Source organism: Trachemys scripta, chromosome 1 (genome assembly GCF_013100865.1).
Source record: "Trachemys scripta elegans isolate TJP31775 chromosome 1, CAS_Tse_1.0, whole genome shotgun sequence".
Lineage (NCBI taxonomy): Eukaryota > Metazoa > Chordata > Testudines > Emydidae > Trachemys > Trachemys scripta.
This window is the reverse complement of record NC_048298.1, coordinates 81,960,387-81,981,021: the sequence shown is the minus strand read 5'-3', so window position 1 is coordinate 81,981,021 and position 20,635 is coordinate 81,960,387. Positions and strand designations below refer to the sequence as shown.

Genomic DNA, 20,635 nt, shown 5'->3' with positions numbered 1-20,635 from the left:
ACTTCTCGGACACTGCATGTTAGAAAGACACAATGGAGATTCTCTAGTCCAGTTCCCTCTTGTAATCTTGGGAGAAATGCCTGCTGAGATTGTCAACTCTAGTGTTTTGTTTGCCTGGTACGTAAGATGTTGACATCAGGATGTGACTGCTTGTGTGCCAGTTCCATAGCTTTATGGCTTCAGCCCAAAGAAAAGGGGACCTCACTTCCCCACTGATGTAAAACAAACGGGGCACATTGTTATGATTTTGATGGACTTGCTCCTAATTAGAGGAAGGAAGTAGATACAGGCATTCCTGACTACTCTCAGTTCCAGAATGTTAAATGTATAGAAAAGATTCTTGGGCAGACCACTTGCCCTCACTTACTAAGATCCCCTAGGTGCACTTCCCATCCCAGAAGGGATGCATCTGATGTTATACTGACAGTGGGAGAAAATGGGAAGAATGGGACTCCTGCACAGACTTAGAGGGGTCCTTCCATCCACTGAGTGAGTTCAATTCATTGTGAGGGAATCATAGGCGCTTGTCTAGACTATGTTCAGAATATAGACTGTTTGAGCCATCCTTAAAAGGAGCGAAGGCATAATCTGGTACAGTGTATTACAAAAATACGTGCTGCCATAAGAACTAACATAGGAAGACAATTTCTTGCTGAAGTCTGGGGACCTTGCAGCTTGGAAATTAGGTTTGTTAAGAGTTATAAATCTGTCCCTCAGAAGATAAGCTCTGGCGGTTATGGAATTCAAAGAAGCCCCTGTGAAATCTATTTGCTAAACCAGAGTCAAGGTGGACTTGTCAATACTGAGTTGAAATCCTAATCTATGGAAGACAGACGTTATCAGATGGATGGCAGAGACACGGAGTTTTGTTGTACGACTGTGCCTTCAGCAGCCATCCAAAGTAAGGGAAGACTATTATTCCCAGGTAACGCAAATGAGCAGCTACCACTGCTATGATGTTTGAGAACACTCTTGGAGCAGAGGAAAGATCAAAAGGGAGTACTTCATACTGAAAGAGACTGGCTGACTAGAAAGCGAAGAAGCCTCCTGTCAGAGGGGTGAATTGCAACATGGAAGTACACATCGTGAAGACCGAGGGCCAAGAATCAAATCCCACAATCTAACAATGGACTTATAACTGAAAGAGTCACCATCCTGAATTTTTGTGATTTCATGAAGGTGTTTAGGAGCCAAAGAGCTAATATTGGTCTCCATCCTCTGTTCTTTTATGGGACCAGAATAAAAACTTGGAATTCAAACCTTTCCCTCTGTGCTTGGCTGAAACTGCTTTTATGGCCCCTATACACAGGAGAGAGTTGACTTCCTGCCTCAGCAGGTGCTTGTGAGAAGGGTCCCTGAAAAGGGATGGGGAAGGTGAGGATGGAGGTGAACTGAATGGAATAACTCAGTGTTATGGCTTCCAAAACCCACTTGCTGGATATGATTTGGTCCCAGGCTGGTTGGAAATGGGAGAATCAGTTTTCAAAGGGAGAGAGGCAGATAGAAATCTTCAGCTGCACCATCCTATTGTGGGGGGGGGGGGAGAGGGAGAGATGTTCTGTGCCCTTAACCAAATCATCAACATTGATGTTTGGAGGACAAGGACTGCTAGGTGGTGAAGGTTACAATAGTCACAGTGGGTAGTCTCTTCTAGGTGGTTCGGTGGATCTATGGGAGAAAGTGTATTGAACCAGATGAGCTCTCTATGCCGAGTACAACCTACTAAATTTCTCTTACTTACTGAGCATGGCCCTGGAATCTTTTCAAGTCAGAAGAGATTCATTTGAGGACTCAGAAAAGAGCTTAAGCTCACAGAAAGGAAGATCCGCTACAGTATTTTGGATCTCCCTAGAAAAGCTAAACAGTTGTAGCCAGATGTTCTATGCATAATGACTGCAGTAGAGATGGAGTGAGTGTGTGTTCTACTGGGAGGTGATCAATACAATTGTTGAATTTATCATAATTGATGTAGTCGTATTTTGCCATCAGGGCTTGATAATTAACAGGCTGGAATTGTAGAGTCACTGACAAGTAGTTCAAGTCCAAATAGGTCAAGACGCTTTTGTTCCTTGACACAGTGTGTTGACTTCATCTGATGTTGTGTGTTATGCTCACTGACAGCTTCCATAACCAAATCATTCAGTGGCGGGTGGGTAAATGAATACAAATTCTGAATTTTTCACCAGTATGCAATATTTTTTGTCCTCCCATTTGCAAGCAGGTATGCAGTGGCTGGAGTTTGCCAGATGGTTTTGTTAGGGCCCAGTTTTGTTTCATTCACTGGTACAGCCTCTCTGCCAGAAGTTGATGTACATAAAAAGTCAAAAAACGTATGTTGGGACTCCTGGACCTCTTCTGGCAGAATCTATAAGGATTCAGAAATACATTTAATCAATTTCTAAAACTGCTGAAAGTATTGAGCAAGAGAAGGTGGAAGTGGCACTATGGCCTTGTTTGATGAGGTTGATGAAATATTAGTTTGCAATGTCACCTCCTTGTCTGCAAAAGACTCCTCCTGAGGCTTTTAAGGAGGGAGGAGAGGGCAGAGTCTCCCTCAACCATCTCCATGGGAGGAGCTGGGAGGCTTTAAGAACTGGTGATAGCAGACAGCCCGGAGGTTCCAGTATGGCCACTGAAGTTGACCATAAGGCAAAGGAGGGAGGATGCAATGTTGGTCATGCAGGTAAAGAGGGGCATAAGATTATCTGTCCTCTGAGATTTCCCTGCAAGATAGAAAGATGGAGGAATGTCTCATGTAGAACAGTCAGAGGATCCCTATACAGAGATTGGCGAGTCTGAGGAATCATCCTTGATTTAGTCCAAAGGTGGAGAGGTCACCTGAAGCAAATGCAACTGCCTGTTTCAATCGGTACTGGAGATCTATGAGATACCGGTGAAAGATATTGTCTTGGAGACCAAGTGGATCTCGGTGCAGACAAACACCTGGAACCCATTAACAAGAGGGATTATGCCTTGTCTTATGTGACCAAGGCTCTAGAATATCTAAATCCTTGCACTACCAAGTGTAAATGAGCCAAAATAGATAAAGGCTCTGCAGAAATCGGTGTCGGTACCAAGAGAATTATCTGCTTCTGTGATCCCAACTTGGAAGATGGGGCAGATACCGACGGCACTGACATTTGAGACACATTCCTGTTAGATGAGACTGGTACCAAGGATAAGGATAGCCTCTCTTCTACGGGTATCAACATCTGGGATACCCATATACCAGCATCCAAGAGTCTGAAGATGGCATAGGCTTCTGTGAAGCAGAGTGCTTGGAGCCTCTGCTAGGTCTATCATGCTTTAATAGTACCTGGGTTGGTTTCAATACCAAGGTATGACTGGTACCATGGTGTTTTGAAGAACTGGAAGTCTTCAAAGAACTTCCAGTACCAGAGTAGTTTGGAGTTTTCACGGAACACCTTTTGAAACCAGAGGTCTCTGGATCACACAGTCTCTGAGATGACCGGACTCTTTTAGATGGAGGCTCTCTACTAGGAGAACAAGAATTTCTTTTCTTAGGAGCCTGGGGGTACCTTCTGCAGTCTTTTCTGTCAAGGATCGACCAAGAAATGGAGGTCAACAGGGCAGTAAAGAGTTCTCAGATGCCGATGTACAGAGAGATTCCCTGGGCCTGAGGCTGGTCACAAAGCCTATTCCCATCATTAGGAGCTGAAACTTGATTTAATCTGTTATTCTTGAATCTGTTGTTAAAAGAGGTGCAGATCTTGCACTCTGCAGATTATGTGAGTATCTCCTAAAGAGTGGATTCACCAACAGTGTCGGTCATTAACCAGGATGGATTCCCAGCAGAAGAGCCAACATTTTAAAAATGAGGATCCCAGAACACCCCAGCAAAACAAACAAAAACTCACCCCGCCACCGAAGCTCCCCTGGTGAGGGAGGAAATATTTTACAGTTGGGTTCTATATAATAACTACCATACCAAGCAAACTGAAATATACTAAAACTAACTGGTTAAAACAAAAACAGTAATGCTAAACTAGAGACTAAGCAAGATGCAGGCACACTAGATGATCCATCTCAGGCCAAGGGGAATTGAGAAGGAACAGAGGGCAGCTTGCCCAGGTAATTCTCTATATATCTTTGGACCACAGCACAAGGAAGACTAGAGCGCAAGTGCAGGCTAAACAAGCACTCCAAACAAAAATTTCCAATCAAAAGGCACATGGGTGGCATGCGCATCTGAAGGGAATGCCCATAGGGTCACTATGTGAAGGAGGAGACATTTACAATTTTGATCCTATCTTCATCCCTTCAAACAGGTCTCTTTCTGTCCTGGCTGAAGTATCTGGTTTTGTTTTTTTGGGGGGAAGGTTGGGCTGCAAACTTTAAGACTTGGATCAAAAGAAAAACACATCCTCCGTAGAATGGAAAGCCCGCTTTTGGAAAATGCGTTTACAGACTGAATTAGGAGCGTCTTGAGCTTCTGAATTCCAGACCCCTATTCCACTAACACTGGTCTACAATTTTTGAGAAGTCGTCTACTTCAGAGATAAAATGTGCTATTTATTATGTATTTTGATGTGCTGAATTCAAATATGACAATTAAAACAACTGATTGGCTACTGTTTCTAAGATATTTAAGTTTTTATATTTTATGTCTACATATATTGTGTAGATAGTAGAGTTTTAATCATAAATTGTAAACCTAGGTCTTTTCATGTGTTTATGGTTGCTTTCCATGATCATATTTCACCTGTCCTGTTTATGTAACACTTTAAAAATCAGCAAAAGGGTTATATAAATAAAATTTATTATGAAACAAAAAGGCAAAAAACTATTCTGTACATAGTTTAGTCCTATTCAGTGTCTACCGGCGCTTCTTGGCTTGTCTCTTGTATTCATTAAATGGAGCATCTCTTGTCACTGTCCAGCAATAGTCTGCAAGCATTGATGGGCTCCATTTGCCCTGATAGCGTTTCTCCATTGTTGCAATGTCCTGGTGAAATCGCTCGCCATGCTCGTCGCTCACTGCTCCACAGTTTGGTGGAAAAAAATCTAGAGGAGAGTGCAAAAATGTATCTTTAGTGACATGTTGCAACCAAGGCTTTTGTATGCCTTGAGGAGGTTTTCCACCAACAACCTGTAGTTGTCTGCCTTGTTGTTTCCGAGAAAATGTATTGCCACTAACTGGAAGGCTTTCCATGCCGTCTTTTCCGTGCCACGCAGTGCATGGTCAAATGTATCATCTCGAAGAAGTTCACGAATCTGAGGACCAACAAAGACACCTTCCTTTATCTTTGCTTCACTTAACCTTGGAAATTTTCCACAGAGGTACTTGAAAGCTGCTTGTGTTTTGTCAATGGCCTTGACAAAGTTTGTCATCAGACCCAGCTTGATGTGTAAGGGTGGTAACAAAATCTTCCTTGATTCAACAAGTGGAAGATGCTGAACACTTTTCCTCCCAGGCTCCAATGACTGTCGGAGTGGCCAATCTTTCTTGATGTAGTGGGAATCTCTTGCACGACTATTCCAGTCGCAGAGAAAACAGCAGTACTTTGTGTATCCAGTCTGCAGACCAAGCAAGAGAGCAACAACCTTCAAATGGCCACAAAGCTGCCACTGATGTTGGTCATAGTTTATGCACCTCAAAAGTTGTTTCATGTTGTCATAGGTTTTCCTTCATATGGACTGCATGACCAACTGGAATTGATGGCAAAACATTGCCATTATGCAATAAAACAGCTTTAAGACTCGTCTTCGATGAATCAATGAACAGTCTCCACTCATCTGGATCGTGAACGATGTTGAGGGCTACCATCACACCATCGATGTTGTTGAAGGCTACAAGATCACCTTCCATGAAGAAGAATGGGATAAGATCCTTTTGACGGTCATGGAACCCCTAACATCACCTGCCAGGAGATTCCACTGCTGTAGTCTGGAGCCCAACAGCTCTGCCTTACTCTTGGGTAGTTCCAAATCCCTGACAAGGTCATTCAGTTCACCTTGTGTTCTGAGGTGTGGTTCAGAGGAGGAGGATGGGAGAAAATATGGGTCCTGTGATATTGATGGTTCAGGACCAGAAGTTTCATCCTCTTCCTCGTCTGACTCAAGTGAGAATGATTCTGGTGCATCAGGAACCGGCAGTCCTTCTCCGTGGGGTACTGGGCGTATAGCTGATGGAATGTTTGGATAATGCACAGTCCACTTTTTCTTCTTTGACACACCTTTCCCAACTGGAGGCACCATGCAGAAGTAACAATTGCTGGTATGATCTGTTGGCTCTCTCCAAATCATTGGCACTGCAAAAAGGCATAGATTTCCTTTTCCTGTTCAACCACTGGCGGAATCCCTTCCCTTTATAACTCACTTATCCTCTGCCATTCCCAAGTCAAGGGTCGTATATACTGACCCAATAGCATATCTTGAAAACTAGAGCCAATCAACAATTTTAAGCACCATTTTCGTTCTCAGTGACCCAGAATTAGTAAAGTTTGACTACATTTATTTCAGAAGCATTTTGGCTGTAGAGCAGTGTAATTATTAGTGCCTAGAGCTGGCCCATCCTGGACACTGAATGAGGCTGGGGTCCTGTGGAAAAAATAGTACTGATCATGTAATTAAAAGGGGCAAATTAATGTTGGATTGAAACCTTAATTCTGGCATTTCCAAACTTCTGAGTACTTGACACTGAAATTTTTTTAGTGTTCTTTTAAAAACTTTTTTGTGTTTGTAATTGCCTGTTTCCAAAAAAGCAAACTGAAAAACAGGAATTCCATCATGTAGCATCATAATGATATCCACATGGTCGTCAGCAGGCTTGGAACCTTTAGATCTACCATACAGACCTCTGCCAGCCCTGCCTATAATTAGCTACTCAATATACAAGCAGACCTTTCCACACCAAAACAGAAAAGCTTGATGTGATGGACTTTGCAAAGGAAATTAAAACCAATAGCAAAAAGTTGTTTAGACATACAAATAAAAAGAAAACAAGGAAAAAGGAAATGAAACTGCTAAGCACTGAGGATGGGGTGGAGATTAAAGATAATCTAGGCATGACTCAACACCTAAACAAATACTTTGCCTTAGTTTTTAAATAAGGGCAATGAAGAGTTTAAGGGTAGTGACAAGGTGGCTAATGGAAACGAGGATATGGAAGTAGAAATGACCACATTCGAGGTGAAAGTCAAATTCAAAAAGCTTAATGGGACCAATTGGGGGACCTGGATAATCTCCATCCAAGAATATTAAAGGAACTGGCACATGAAATTGTAAATCCAATAGCAGGGATTTTTCATGAATCCATAAACTGGGCTGTCATACCCCATGACTGGAGAATTGCTAATATACTACACTTATTTTTAAGAAAAGGGGTGGGGGTGGGAAAGGATACAGAAAACTACAGGCCGGTTAGTTTGACATCAATTGTATGTAAAGTCTTGGAACAAATTCTGAAAGAGAGTAATTAAAGACAGAGCTAAACGATAATTGGGATAAAATACAACATGGTTTTATAAAAGGTAGATCATGCCAGGCCAACCTGATCTCTTTCTCTGAGAAGATAAGATTTTCTAGACAAAGGAAATGCAGTAAATCTAATCTACCTGAATTTCAGTAAGGCACCTGATGCAGTTCCACATGGGAAATTATTAGTTAAATTGGAAAAGATGGAGATTAAGAGGACAACTGAAAGGTGGGTAAGGAACTGGTTAAAGAGGAGACTATAGCAGGTCATACTGAAAGGTGAACTGTCAAGCTGGAGAGCAGTTGTTAGTGGAGTACAGAGATCAATTTTGAGACCAGTGTTATTTAACATTTTTATTAATGACTTTGGCACAAAAACATGGAAATGTGCTAATAAAATTTGCGGACGACACAAAGTTGGGAGGTAATGCCAATATGGAGGCGGACCGGAATATCATATAAGAAGATATGGAGAACCTTAAAAACTGGAATAACAGAAATGGAATGATATTTAATAGTCATAACCTTGCACCTGGGGACTAACAACAAGAATTTCTGCTATAAGCTGGGGATGTATCAGTTAGAAGCGACAGAGAAAGAGAAGGACATAGGTGTATTGACCACAGGGTGACTATGAGCCGTCAATGAGATGCAGCTGTAATAAAAGCCAATGTAACCATAGGATGCATCAGGTGAGATATTTTCAGTAGACACTGGGAAGTGTTATTACCATTATACCAAGCACTGATAAGACCTCATCTGGAATACAGAGTGCAATTCTGATCTCCCATGTTTATGAAAGATGAATTCAAACTAGAACAGATGCAGAGAAGGATTACTACGATAATCAGAGCAATGGACAACCTACCCTATGAGAGGAGACTCAAGGAGCTTGGCTAGTTTAGCCTAACCAAACAAAGGCTGAGGAGAGATAGGATTGCTCTCTAGAAATACATCACAGGGACAAATACCAAGGAGGAAGAGGAGTTATTTAAATTAATGTTAGCACAAGAACAAATGGATATAAACTGGTCACCAACAAGTTTAGGCTTGAAAATAGATGCCATTCTAACCATCAGAGGAATGAGGTTCTGGAACAGTGTTCCAAGTGGAGCAGTGGGGGCAAAAAATCTAACTGGTTTCAAGATTGACCTTGATAAGTTTATGGAGGGGATGGTATGATGAGACTGCCTACAATGGCATGGCGACCCATCTGCAACTGCTAGTAGCAAATATTTCCAATGGTCAGAGACAGGACAATAGATGGGAACGGCTCTAAGTTACTACAGAGAATTATTTTCCAGGTGTCTAGCTGGTGGATCTCACCAAGATGCTTTGTGCTTCTAACGGATTGACCGGGGGGGGGGGGGGGGGAGGGGGGAATTCCTTCCCAACCCTAAACATGGCAGATTGACAGAGATGCTGGGCGGAGGAGGGGTTGTACCCCTCTGCAGCATAGGGCACAGGTCACTTAATGGTCTGAACTCAGTAACTCAGGCAGAGGTTAAGCGAATGAGTGAAGTTCTGTGACATGCAATGTGAAGGAGGTCAGACTACATAATCATGATGGTCCCTTCTGGCCTTAAAGTCTATGAGATAAGGTGAATGATGATGTATCTTTTATTGGACCAACTTTTCTTGGTTAGAAATAAGCTTTTGAGCTTACATAGAGCTCTTCTTCAGGTCTGAGTATCACAGCTGAAATAAGGCAGCTCACCCACATTGTGTCTCTAATATCCTGGAACCAACATGACTACAACAATGAATATGCCTATGAATAAGGCAACAACAAATCAGGGTGAAATCCATTCATAGGGCCTACTCCTGCAAACATTTACACACCAATAACTTCAATCATGCAAGTGGTCCAACTAAACTCAGTGTAACTATGCATGTGTGTGAAGTTACCCATACGCATGTATGTTTGCATAATCAGATCCATAAACTTGTAATTTGGATCATATTCTGAATTTCACTTTGATATATTTTGGCATACAAATGTTCTCTCTGAGCTTAGATTCCTTTCCACTCTATCCTACATGTAATACTGTGATAAATGTGTACTATTTCACCTAGTAGGTTTACTCTCACCAACACCCAAAGGACTCTCCATAAAACTTAAGCACAGGGTTTTGGGCTCATATACAAGAAAATATGCTATTTTATAGCATTACCCAGATGCCAATTTCAAGCATGCACTCTTTAAATATTTAACTGAGTTCTAGCACACAAATAAGACCAATCATAAAAAAAAAGTAATTGTTTTTAAATAGGAAAGATGAATGCTTTTAATAAGTGCATGTTGTAACTGAAGGAAGACTCTCCAGATGGTGCAGTAATGTTGATTAGTGACACTTCTTGGGTACACAGGAAGCATTCTACTTCACCTCATACTGCACTGCATACCCAAGGGGGTTAATTAATCAGTGTCCCTATAGACTGCAGTGGCTTATTGCTTAATAAATGTTGTTAAACATATTTCTCCTTATTTAAAAAAGAGGGAAAGTTTAGCAGCGTAAAAAAAATCATTAAAAATGTCTTTTGAGTCTTGAAACCCCTCAAAGACTTGCTCAATAGACTTGAGAATATTTTTTCAGAACTGAATATGCTCAAGTTAAATTCCAGTAAGTTATACCTTAGAGAGCAATGGCATTTTACTTCCTTGCAGAGTAAGGGTCAGAACTCCTACAAAACAGCTGCTAATTAAAAGTGCTGTGTTTAGTTAGCATCATCTCCTCTGTCAAATCAATGCACAATGTTAAAAAAAAAAAAAAATAATGCAACAAGGGCACATGAATTAACTGCTTTTGTGGTGAGCTTTATTTTAAAAGAAAAAAAAATGTAAAGAACTTCCTGCACCTTTAAGCGCTAACTGTAAGTACTTCTGTCAGCCAAAGTACAAGGTATGAGGCATAAATTCTAGAAGAATGAGAAAACCAATTTAGCCTTCTCTTCACTACAAATACTGTGGCATGAAAAGCAAGATAGACTTGAATCTGCCTAACACTATTCATGCAAAAGTCAAAAAAAAAAAAAAAAAAAAAAATTGGAGCATACTTTTAAAACAAATATCATAAAATATGCTGCACCATAATTTTCTTCTTCTGTTTTGTTAGCATCAGGCATTTTATATATATAATCTGAATTCTTGAGTAAAAGGCAAAGATCTCCAAAAGTCCCTGGGAGATTTAACTAACTTAACTCTCATCCTATATTCCCCAGCTATCTTTCTAGTGAGAGCTAGAAAGGGGCATCGGGGGGGGGACGGGGGGGGGGGACGACAAAAAACAAACAAACTAGCCTGCAAAGTATTCCATCTTTTAAGCCTCTTGGACAAAAAACTGCACCTAGAACAAAACCCTGCTAACAATAAAAAGCTCAGAGGAATGCCTTTCCACGGAGCTCTCTAAGCGAGGCTTAGAAAAGAGATGGCTAATGGTGACGGACGGAGGGACACGGGACAGATAGATATGATAAAAGGTGTATAAAAATCATGAATGGACTGGAGAAAGTGAATAAGGAAATGTTATTTTATTCCTTCACATAACACAAGAACTAGGGGCCACCCAACGAAATTAATAGACAATGGATTTAAAACAAACATAAGGAAGTACTTCTTCACAAAAAACACACAGTCACCCCTTGGAACTCATTGCCAAGGGACGTTGTGAAGGCCAAAAGCATAACTGTGTTCAAAAAAGAATTAGATAAGTTAATGGAGGATAAGTCCATCAATGGCTATTTGCCAAGATGGGCAGGGACTCAACTCCATGCTCTGGGTGTCCCTAAACTGCTCACTGCCAGAAGCTGGACTGGACAACAGGGATTGGACCATTTGATAATTGCCCTGTTCTGTTCATTCCTTCTGAAGCATCTGGCACAAGCCACTGTTGGAAAACAGGATACTGGGCTAGATGAACCATTAGACTGACCCAGTATGGCCATTCTTATGTTTTTATAATTTCATGCAGAACCTAAACAGTCTACAGGTAATCTAAATCTTTTTATCATTCTACCACAATTAAACTCAACAAGATTAATTATATAAAATGGACTGTGATGGTCTACTATTATGGTCACCACTTTTACAAGACTATGATAAATTTTGCACAAAGTATGCCTTGTGAGGTATCATTTGAAAAATCATAATCTGCTGAATATCATTATCCCGTTAAAATATGTGTAGCGACACTAAATGCAAAGTTGTAAGATTCTACTGTATGATTGTTACTGAAATATGTTGTAATTTGGGGCAACACCACAAATCAGTTTTTCAGAGACAAAGGCACACTATAACACCAGACAGGTGTTAAAGGGCCATCACCTACTTTAGCGGCCATCCTCCAGGAGGGGGGGAAAAGGTGTAAACAAGAAGTTTACATTTCACCCCAGGAACAATTTTAACCTCACATCCACAGAGAACTGCATGTCACCATGACTCAGCAAGGAGGTTTCTAGCCGAAGAAATTGAATTATGAAGAGGAAGGGAAACACTTGCTTGCACCTCTCCTCCTCCCAACACTCTGTCTTGACTTCAACGACTCTTAAAGAGCTCAGCTAAGGGGGAGTGGTCTCAGGCTGAAAGGAGACCCAGCCTGTGAAATTTATAGAAGCATATGGTGAGACAAAAAAATCTTTGATTTTAAGTTCACTTAGCTTGTTAAGTTAGGTATTAGCTTGTGTATTACTCTTTTATTTTGTAACCACTCCGGACTTTCATGCATCATCACTTACAATTACTTAAAATCTATCTTTTTGTAGTTAATAAACTTATATTATTGTTTTATCTTAACCAGTGTGTTTGGATTAAAGTTTGTGGGAAACTCCATTTGGGATAAAACTAGTGCATATAACATTTTCCTTTGATGAAATGATGGGGACTTTTTATGAGCTTTCATTGTTCAGTAGTGTCCTGGACAATACAAGTTGCACATTTCTGGGGTGACAAACCTAGGACTAAGAATTTGTGGGTGTTGCGCTATATGTAATTTATGAGTGACTGGTCAGAGTGCTCATGTATTTTAGCTGGGAGTGAATTTGCATGCTAAAAGCTGTGCTAAGAGGGCAGGAGTGGATATTCTGACAGCAAAGCAGTGTAAAAAGCACCCCTGGCTAGAGAATTAAGGGGACAGCTGTTCAACTGTCCAGATTGTATCCTGGGTAATGTCACATGGACCCAGTGACTTTCTCAGTTCCTTCAGCTCATACATAGCTATTCTATCATAAGCACATGCAGTTTTAGGGTGCAAGGTTGACACAATGGTGATTAAATTGTGGCTGCTCCCAACTTTATGGAAAAACAAATAGCACCATACCTATTACACTGCAGGTTTATCCAGATAGCTGTTAGTGCGCAACAAGCTGGGATGTAAATCTACTTCTCACTAATTGTCCACAGGGACCCTGCTGCTGTGCACTAAAAAAAAAAATCCCTAGCTTGCTTTGATCTATTCTCGTTTCAAAGAGATGTACATCAAAGCGCACAAGGGAACTTTTAGTGAGCAGCAGCAGGGTCTACGTAGACAGTGAGGTAGATTTACAATCCAGTTTGCCACGGACTAACTGTTAATCTAGACAAGCCCTAAGTAGGCTCGAAACTTTTACATTCTTTTGTTCTGGGGTTTGACACTGCCTGTATCACTAACAATGTAAATGAGCAAAACGGCCAATTCCTGTACTAAGCTAAATATTAGAATAAAAAAAAAAAAAAACACCTACATTAAAAAGAAAATTAAGGTTGTGAAGTCAAAAGCTTACAAAATGTTAAAATTAATGTTGCCTGTGGCCTTAATTTGGCCTCTTTGTGTGTATGCAATAGGCTACAGCCTTTAATTACACGATCTCATACTGTTTTTTTTCCACAGGATACCTGCCTCATTCAGTGCACAGGACGGACCCAGCTTGGGATTGAATTAAGGTTATCTAGCAATGGGGCTGTTGTTGGTCAATACCTTCCTGATTTGTTGCAGCAGTTTGAAGGCCTGTGGTGAATGAGGTAGGGAACTGTGGGAAGAGAAAGGATAGTCTCATAGTTAAGGCAGTTGAATCCAATTATATACACAAACGTATACAAATAATATTTCATGGTGACATAATGACTTGTGAACTTTCATTCTGCAAGGCTGGCCAAAGCATGTGAAGTATTGCTCCAAGATCTTTTTTTCACAAACTCAGATAATTTCCTATCCTAAAAACTAGATTCCTTACCTGTTTTGTCCTGAACAACATCTGCTCCTTTACTCTCAATTGTTGACATGGGCTGGGGTGAAACTGTAATTGGTGTGTTAGAGGTAAGATTTTTGATGATGCCAGTATTCTGAATTCCTCCAACATTACTACTCGCTTTAACATCTGTTTTTTTGGATGCTGGTTTATTTGAAGAACATTTATTAAAGCTGGACTGAAGAGAAATAGCAAATTTAAGAAGTTATTTGTGCTCCAACTTAAAGGAAAAAAAAAATACACAAATTCTTTTTTCCTGTTTAAAACATGGACAAGTTTCACAAAATGTTTAAATTGCAAGAAATTGGTCTAAACAAATACAACCTCTCAGTTTCTGATAACAAGTAGGGAGTCAGATGTCTTCAAGCAAATGTGGAGAATGTGGGAGATTTTGTACTATTTCTATTAATATCGTGTGTGCCTCATTTTACCTGCTTGCTATTACTCTATAGACTGCAAGGAGTTAAATCAAAAGGAGGCTGTTTGTTTCCCACTAACAGGAAATAGAACAAGAGCAGAGATAAAATACCTCCAGAGAGAATATGGAGGGTCCTTAAGGAAACCACGGAGAAGCCATTTAATAGGGAAATGCCCACAGCCTAGCTCCTGTCAGAGTAGTGGGTTTATTTTCCCGAGGCCTAAGACTAGGCTCAAAAGGGACACAAAACCATTAAAGACCCCAGCAAAGAGAGAGAGGGCCGGGGTAAGTGGGCAGGAGCAGCTGGAGATAAGTCTCAGACCGAAATACAAAGAGAAAAATGTTGCAAGGGTTGACTGTCTCTGCTAGGCCAGGAACAGAGATATTTGGCCTGTGTGGAACTTATCCAAAACTTGCAAGGAGAGAATAAAGTTTAGGTTAGAGTCATGAGACTAGGCCTTCTCTGTTAATTTACTTTATTTCCCTAATACACTGTTCCTGTTGACTAATAAACAACACTTTGTTTGATAAAGGTTGACTTGTGTTGCTGCAAACATTTTCTGATTATAAAGCTCCCTGGAGAGAAAACTTCTGCAGGGAGCCAACTAAACAGGCCCCACTAGAAGAGTCACAGTGAGAAACTGGGATGCTAAAGCCCGGGGACTCAGTCTAAGGGTATGTTTACACTGGGAGCTGGGGGAGTGATTCCCAGGTCACGTAGACATACTTGCACTAGCTCTCATCATGCTAGAGCACTAAAAGTAGTCGTGTAGCCATGGTAGCATGGGTAGCAGTGATTGATGGCATGGGCTAAGCATGCCGTGTATGTACCCATGGGATTCAGTGGGGTTTGAACTCAAGATGGCTAGCCCGTACAACCACTCACCATGCTACCCCAGCTACACTTCTATTTTCAGCACGCTAGCTAAGTGAGCCCTAACATGAGTATGTCTATGCAAGATGGAAATCACACATCCCACTCCAAGTGTAGACATACCCCAAGAGAGACATTGACGTGTCACAAGACTCCTCCTTGGGTGAAGTGGAGGCCCAGAACAGCACTATAGCCACACACAAAAAGAGTTTAAGACTAAACTTCACTCATGTTACGAAAGACAACTAGCAATGCTGAAACTGTACTTAAGAATGAGAAGAAAATTAAATGGACAATGTATACAGTTAATGTTTGTTTTCTATACACTCTTGGTGTGTTGACAAATCTGATTCTCCTTTATGTTGACACTTGTAATACACTGACAATTCAGTATACACATTTCTTTAGAAGACTTAGGTTAATAAAAGGAAACCATTAACTTTAAGTCTGATTGATAAAGAAGGAAATGCTTTACCTTTGAACAAGTGCTACTGTACTGAAGGCGTATACACTTCACAGAGGTTTTGTGAGCACTGACTGTTTTTACCGGTGACGTCAGCTTTCTTAGATCATAATGGTAAATTTTTCCACGGGACGAGCCAATAGCCAGGGTAGTGCCATCGGGCATAAAATCTACTGCTGTCAGAGGAGATTCAGCTACCAGAGTTCTCAGTAGTCTTCAGACAGGAGAAATATAGGAAGAGGTTATAATTAAAAAGACTTTTTAAGTCACTATTTTTATTTTTAATTAGACTTTTCCAACAGCACTGAAGAATTACAGCAAACTATATAAACACAGATTTTTGTAATTCAGCTACAGATTTTCAATATATTTATTCTTCTAAGGACTGATCAAATACCTACGTAAGTCAGTGGAAAGGCTCCCATTGACTTCAGTGGGCACTGGATCAAGCCTTTGTGAAGCTTGTACACTTATACATTATCAAAATATTATATTTACACACCCGAAAAAGGAATTTAACTGGAGCACAACCACTATTTTCTAGAGAATTCAATCTAGAAGCTATCATTCTTAATGTGGTCTGACTTTAAAATAAACACTAACAACCTCTAATCACAGATAAATGTACTTCTTGGAGTTACAAGAATTGAGTCAAATTCACGTACAATCCACTGATAAAGAATGCTTACCAAAAGTTACATAATCCTTACTTTTTACTTGACGTGTCATAGAGAATGATCCTTTTATCCAAACCTATGGTGACAAGTAGCAACTCATTGACAGGAGAAAAGCAGATTTCTGAGGCTGGAGCTTTGTGAGCAGTTTCAAAATTATGGTATGGATTTTGACTATTTACATCCCACAGCGTTACAGTTCCACTGTCAGACACACTGCCCAATAAAGACTTCTTAAAGGAAGAATATTTCAAGTGTCGAATAGGCTGTAAAATAAACCAAACATGCATAATGCACTATTAACTTAAAAATTATTAAAAAATTAAATGCATACAATATATCTGTATATAAAGTTAAGGTTAAACATGTCTAAATCATTCAGACCAAAAAAAAAGTCATCTGAATTAGGATCGCAAAAGCTGACATAATTCAACAGGCCATAAGTCAATAGACTGACATCATGTTTCTTAGACATGCTTCAGAGGAAGGTGGCTTTAAAAAACAACCCACACACCCATAATGCATTTGGCCAGTATCGCAATGCAGTATGTGTGAAGTGAAAATTCCTTCCTGACCACTGTGCTGCTCAGCTTACACCACAGTCAAAAAGTGAGGGTTAAGGAAGCAGCAATAGAAACTCCTGAGAAAAGTTTCCTGATTTTATGCCAATATCTCTTATAATAAAAGGAAACTTTAAAAAAAAAAATGCCTGTATCATAAAGTTAACTATAAGGCATCAGTTGGTCTATGGAGCCTGTGTCTAGACAAGTGAAAAGCAATATTATAATTTTACTAATTGCTACCTTACCAAGAGTGTTGAACTTTTTAAATACACCACAGTGATGTGAACGTAATTTGGTAAAACATGATGAAGAGGAGGAGGAGGAAGTTATAGCTAGCATGTGATATAGCATTTGTAATCTAGGGGGAGAAGACTTGGCTGTTTACACTATACATTAGTGTAAATGCAATAACTGAGGAAATTAAGTTGACCGAGGCGTATCCTGTTTGTCTTTTAATTTTGCATGCAGAGTTCACCCCACCCCTCAGTGACCTCATAAATAGATGAGTTAGTGCATGATTTTAAGTCTTTGCTCTGAAGTGAATGGTGAATGTGATCTCTATCAGCTTTCTGAGTACTGTCTCTTTAAAATGGAGAGAACTCACTTCACTGCTGCAGAGCCAGTTGCCATTTTGTGTTCAGATGCAGAAGTCTCACTCAGAGTGTGTCTTTCTTATGGAAACAAAGCTTGGGATTTGAGTGATCCGGGGGAAGTGTGTAATTCACATCAACTCATGTGGTGCTCTATGCCCCTCTAGTGGAAGCAGGGCCACATACAGCCTTGGGTTATCGTCTGTATTGACCTGCCACTACACAGGGATGGGGTGAGACACTTTGCCAGTGGGATTCACAGCTAGGGAAGGGTATACTAGTGGTTAGACCCTTCAGCCCCATCCCTCCAGCCCCTCCCTGTGCCCTTCTGCTCCTATCCCTCCCTCTCCAGTTCCTGCCCCCACACCCTTATGCTCCTGCCCATGTTCATCCTTCCCCCACTCCTATCCTCTACCTTTGCACAACTCATCTCCCCTCATCTTCTGTTTCATTCTGCTCCTGTCCCTCTCCCCTCCTGCTCCTATCCTTCCACCCTCCCTCCTCAGTACAACTCTTCCCCCTCCTTCTGTTCGTCACCCATCTGCTCTTGAGTTAGGCAGCTTCCTGCTTAGGCACTAGCAGGGAAAGCATAGACAGCCCTGTCTCCTGGCCTCACAGCAGCCAAGAGGAGCAATTACAGGAAAGTCCTGCTTAGCCCCTACAACCCTGGGCTCAAGCATATTTAACGCAGGCATAGTTAGGCAGTTAAATTGGCCAAAGATACCAACAAGTCTCTAAGGATGTGTGAACTCATATTTTTCAGAAGCTCTAATCTAGACAAGTTTTCCTTCAAACAGCAAAAGATACATCCCTGACACTAGTGTGACCTCCCCACCAAGTCAAAGCTCAAGTCCCTACTCCAAAGCACAGAGGTACAAGAGCTTTTCAATGAGACAGTAGTAAGTCACAGCAGCAGAAACAGGTGCAAGAGTGGGCAAGCAGGGGCATGTCCTCCCCTCCCTCCCCCTAAATCAGCAGGGGCACAGAAATCCTCCAGGGCAGGGAGATCCAGCTCCTCCAGCTGCCAGGAAAGAGCGAGCTCCACCAGCCCTCGGACCACAGGTGAAGGTGGCAGAGCCAGCTCCTCTGGCCCTGGAGGGCACAGAAAGTGCCCCTCCAAAAGCAGGCAAATTTTTATTCCTCTACACACCCCTGCACAGGAGATTTTTAGTTTCAAGCATGGGCAAAGCAGTGTATTTTCTCCTAATCATTCTCTGAAACAGCTGAACAATTTTATCTGAAACTTTCCAAAAGTATTCAGCCTGTGGCAGACACCCGACATGGAAAATTTCACCCTAACAGTTACCGTCTGGCAAAGTTATAAGCAACTGAAGAAAGGGTCTTAATCATGACACAATCTTAATTAAGGTGGTACAGCCTGCACCACATATGATGCATCCTAGCTATCAACACTTTACTTATAATTCCTAACACGACAAAGATTAAATTCAACACTATATCTTGGAATGAGAAAGGGCCAATAAAAGTAACACTAGAAACCCCTTACATTTAAAGTTTTGGCATTCCATTATAGCTTTATTACAAGAAAAGTCTTTCAGATATTGAACAGTTTGCAGAGTTGTCCAGGACTCATCATACAATTAGAATTTAAGAACCTTATCAAAACAGGCATGTCTGCAGAAAGAATGGAGCTTGTTTTTCATTTTAAATGAACTGGAAGCTATACAGGCAATTGGATTTAGTGTATCGGAACACAGGAATTGCCATACTGGTTCAGAGCTGCAGATCATCTAGTCTGGTGTCCTGTTTCCAACAGTGATCAGCACCAAATTCTTCTGAGGAAGGTTCAAGACACCCCACAGCAGACAGCTGTGGAATAACCTGACCCCCTTTTTAGCTCACCTCCTAATCTCCAATAACTGAAATTAGCCTAAACCAGTGGTTCTCAATCTGTTTTCCATTGTGGGCAATATATGCAGCTCTCTCTGTATCATATGGGCCGCATTCACACAATAGATGTACTACCTGTATGGCTCTGAGGATGGCACATGGGCCGCAGCTGTGTGCTGACTGGGCTGCAAATGGCCTGTGGGTTGAGAACCACTGGCCTAAACCCTCTGAAGCATTAGATCTTCTCTCCCTAATACTCCTCATTTATCATTAATTATTGTAACTTTTGATATTTTTGCTATCCATATAAAACATTCAATCTTTTTTAGAATCTTGCTAAGTTTTTAGCTGCAACATTTCTGTGGCAATGAGTTTCACATTAATTTTAGTTATATATTGTGTGGGGGGAAAAAGAACTATTTTCTTTTATTGGTTTTAAATTTGTTTCATTGAACATCCCTTTTTTCATGTTATGAGACAAGGAAGAATCGATACTCCCAATCTACCTTTCTCTATACCAATTATTTTATATGCCTTTATCATCTCCCCTCTTATTCATTTCCTTTCTAAGATACAGAATTTCAATCTTTTCAGTCTCTCTTCACAAGAGAGTTTTTCCATACCTGTGATCATTTGTAACCCCGTCAGAACCCTTACTAACTTTACAATCTCGTTTTTATGATAGGGTGCCCAATACAGCACATAGTATTCTAGGTGAGGCTACACCACTGATTTATATAAAACAACATTCTCCATCCCATTCCTTATACAGCCTAGCATCTTGCTTTATTATTATTATTATTATTTTGGAGGGTGCAGATATATTGTCTACAGTGATGTCCAGGTCCCCTTCCTCAGTTGATACAGTTAACACAGACTCTCATATGTTATGTGAATAGTTTCATTTTTTATCTCCAATGTGCATTACTTTGTATTTATCAACAATGAACTTCATTTGCCATCATCTACCTTAGGGCTTGGCAAGTATAAAGTTCTACTGTCAAGACTTTAAAAAACTATTGCCCCAATTCAGCCCTGATAGTAAAACTTCTTTAATGTAGCAGACAAAAACGTAAGATCCAATGACTGGAGGTTGAAGATAAACAAATTCAGTCTAGAAACAAGGCACAAATTTTTAATAATGAGGGTAATTAGAGTTCAGCTAAGGATGCAGTGGATTCTCCATCACTTGAAGACTTTAAACATTTTTCTAAAAGATATACTTGAGCTCAACAACAAGTTATGGGCTTCCATGCAGAAATCACCTGGTGAAATTCTGTGGACTTTTTTTATACAGGAAGTGACACTAGTCTTAATGGTTCCATCTAGCCTTAAAATCTATTAAAACACTTATAAATAGTAACCATGTGCCTAACATTAAGTCAAGTTAGGCAAGTGTTTAAGTAACTTGCTGAACTAGGGCCAGAGTGCCTAGTTTAGTCTCTTATTCAGAAATGTAATGATTTCAAGAATGTTGAGGGGACAAACAAGGTAGATAAAGTGAGTGGCTGTGGAGCTCATGATTATTTCACTATATGAAAAG

At 40.6% G+C, this 20,635-nt stretch overlaps 1 protein-coding gene across 4 annotated transcripts in view; it reads right to left on the bottom strand.

Moving 5' to 3' along the window:
* NEDD1 (NEDD1 gamma-tubulin ring complex targeting factor) overlaps positions 1-20,635 on the bottom strand; it is a 57,936-nt gene that overhangs the window by 23,665 nt on the left and 13,636 nt on the right. For all 4 annotated transcript variants that reach the window (XM_034773242.1, XM_034773269.1, XM_034773259.1 and 1 more), the window contains exons 6-8: positions 16,125-16,354; positions 15,427-15,628; positions 13,645-13,837 (exon numbers count right to left, since the gene is read on the bottom strand). In XM_034773242.1, coding sequence (XP_034629133.1) covers positions 13,645-13,837; positions 15,427-15,628; positions 16,125-16,354 — 625 coding nt within the window. The remainder of the gene's footprint in view (positions 1-13,644; positions 13,838-15,426; positions 15,629-16,124; positions 16,355-20,635) is intronic.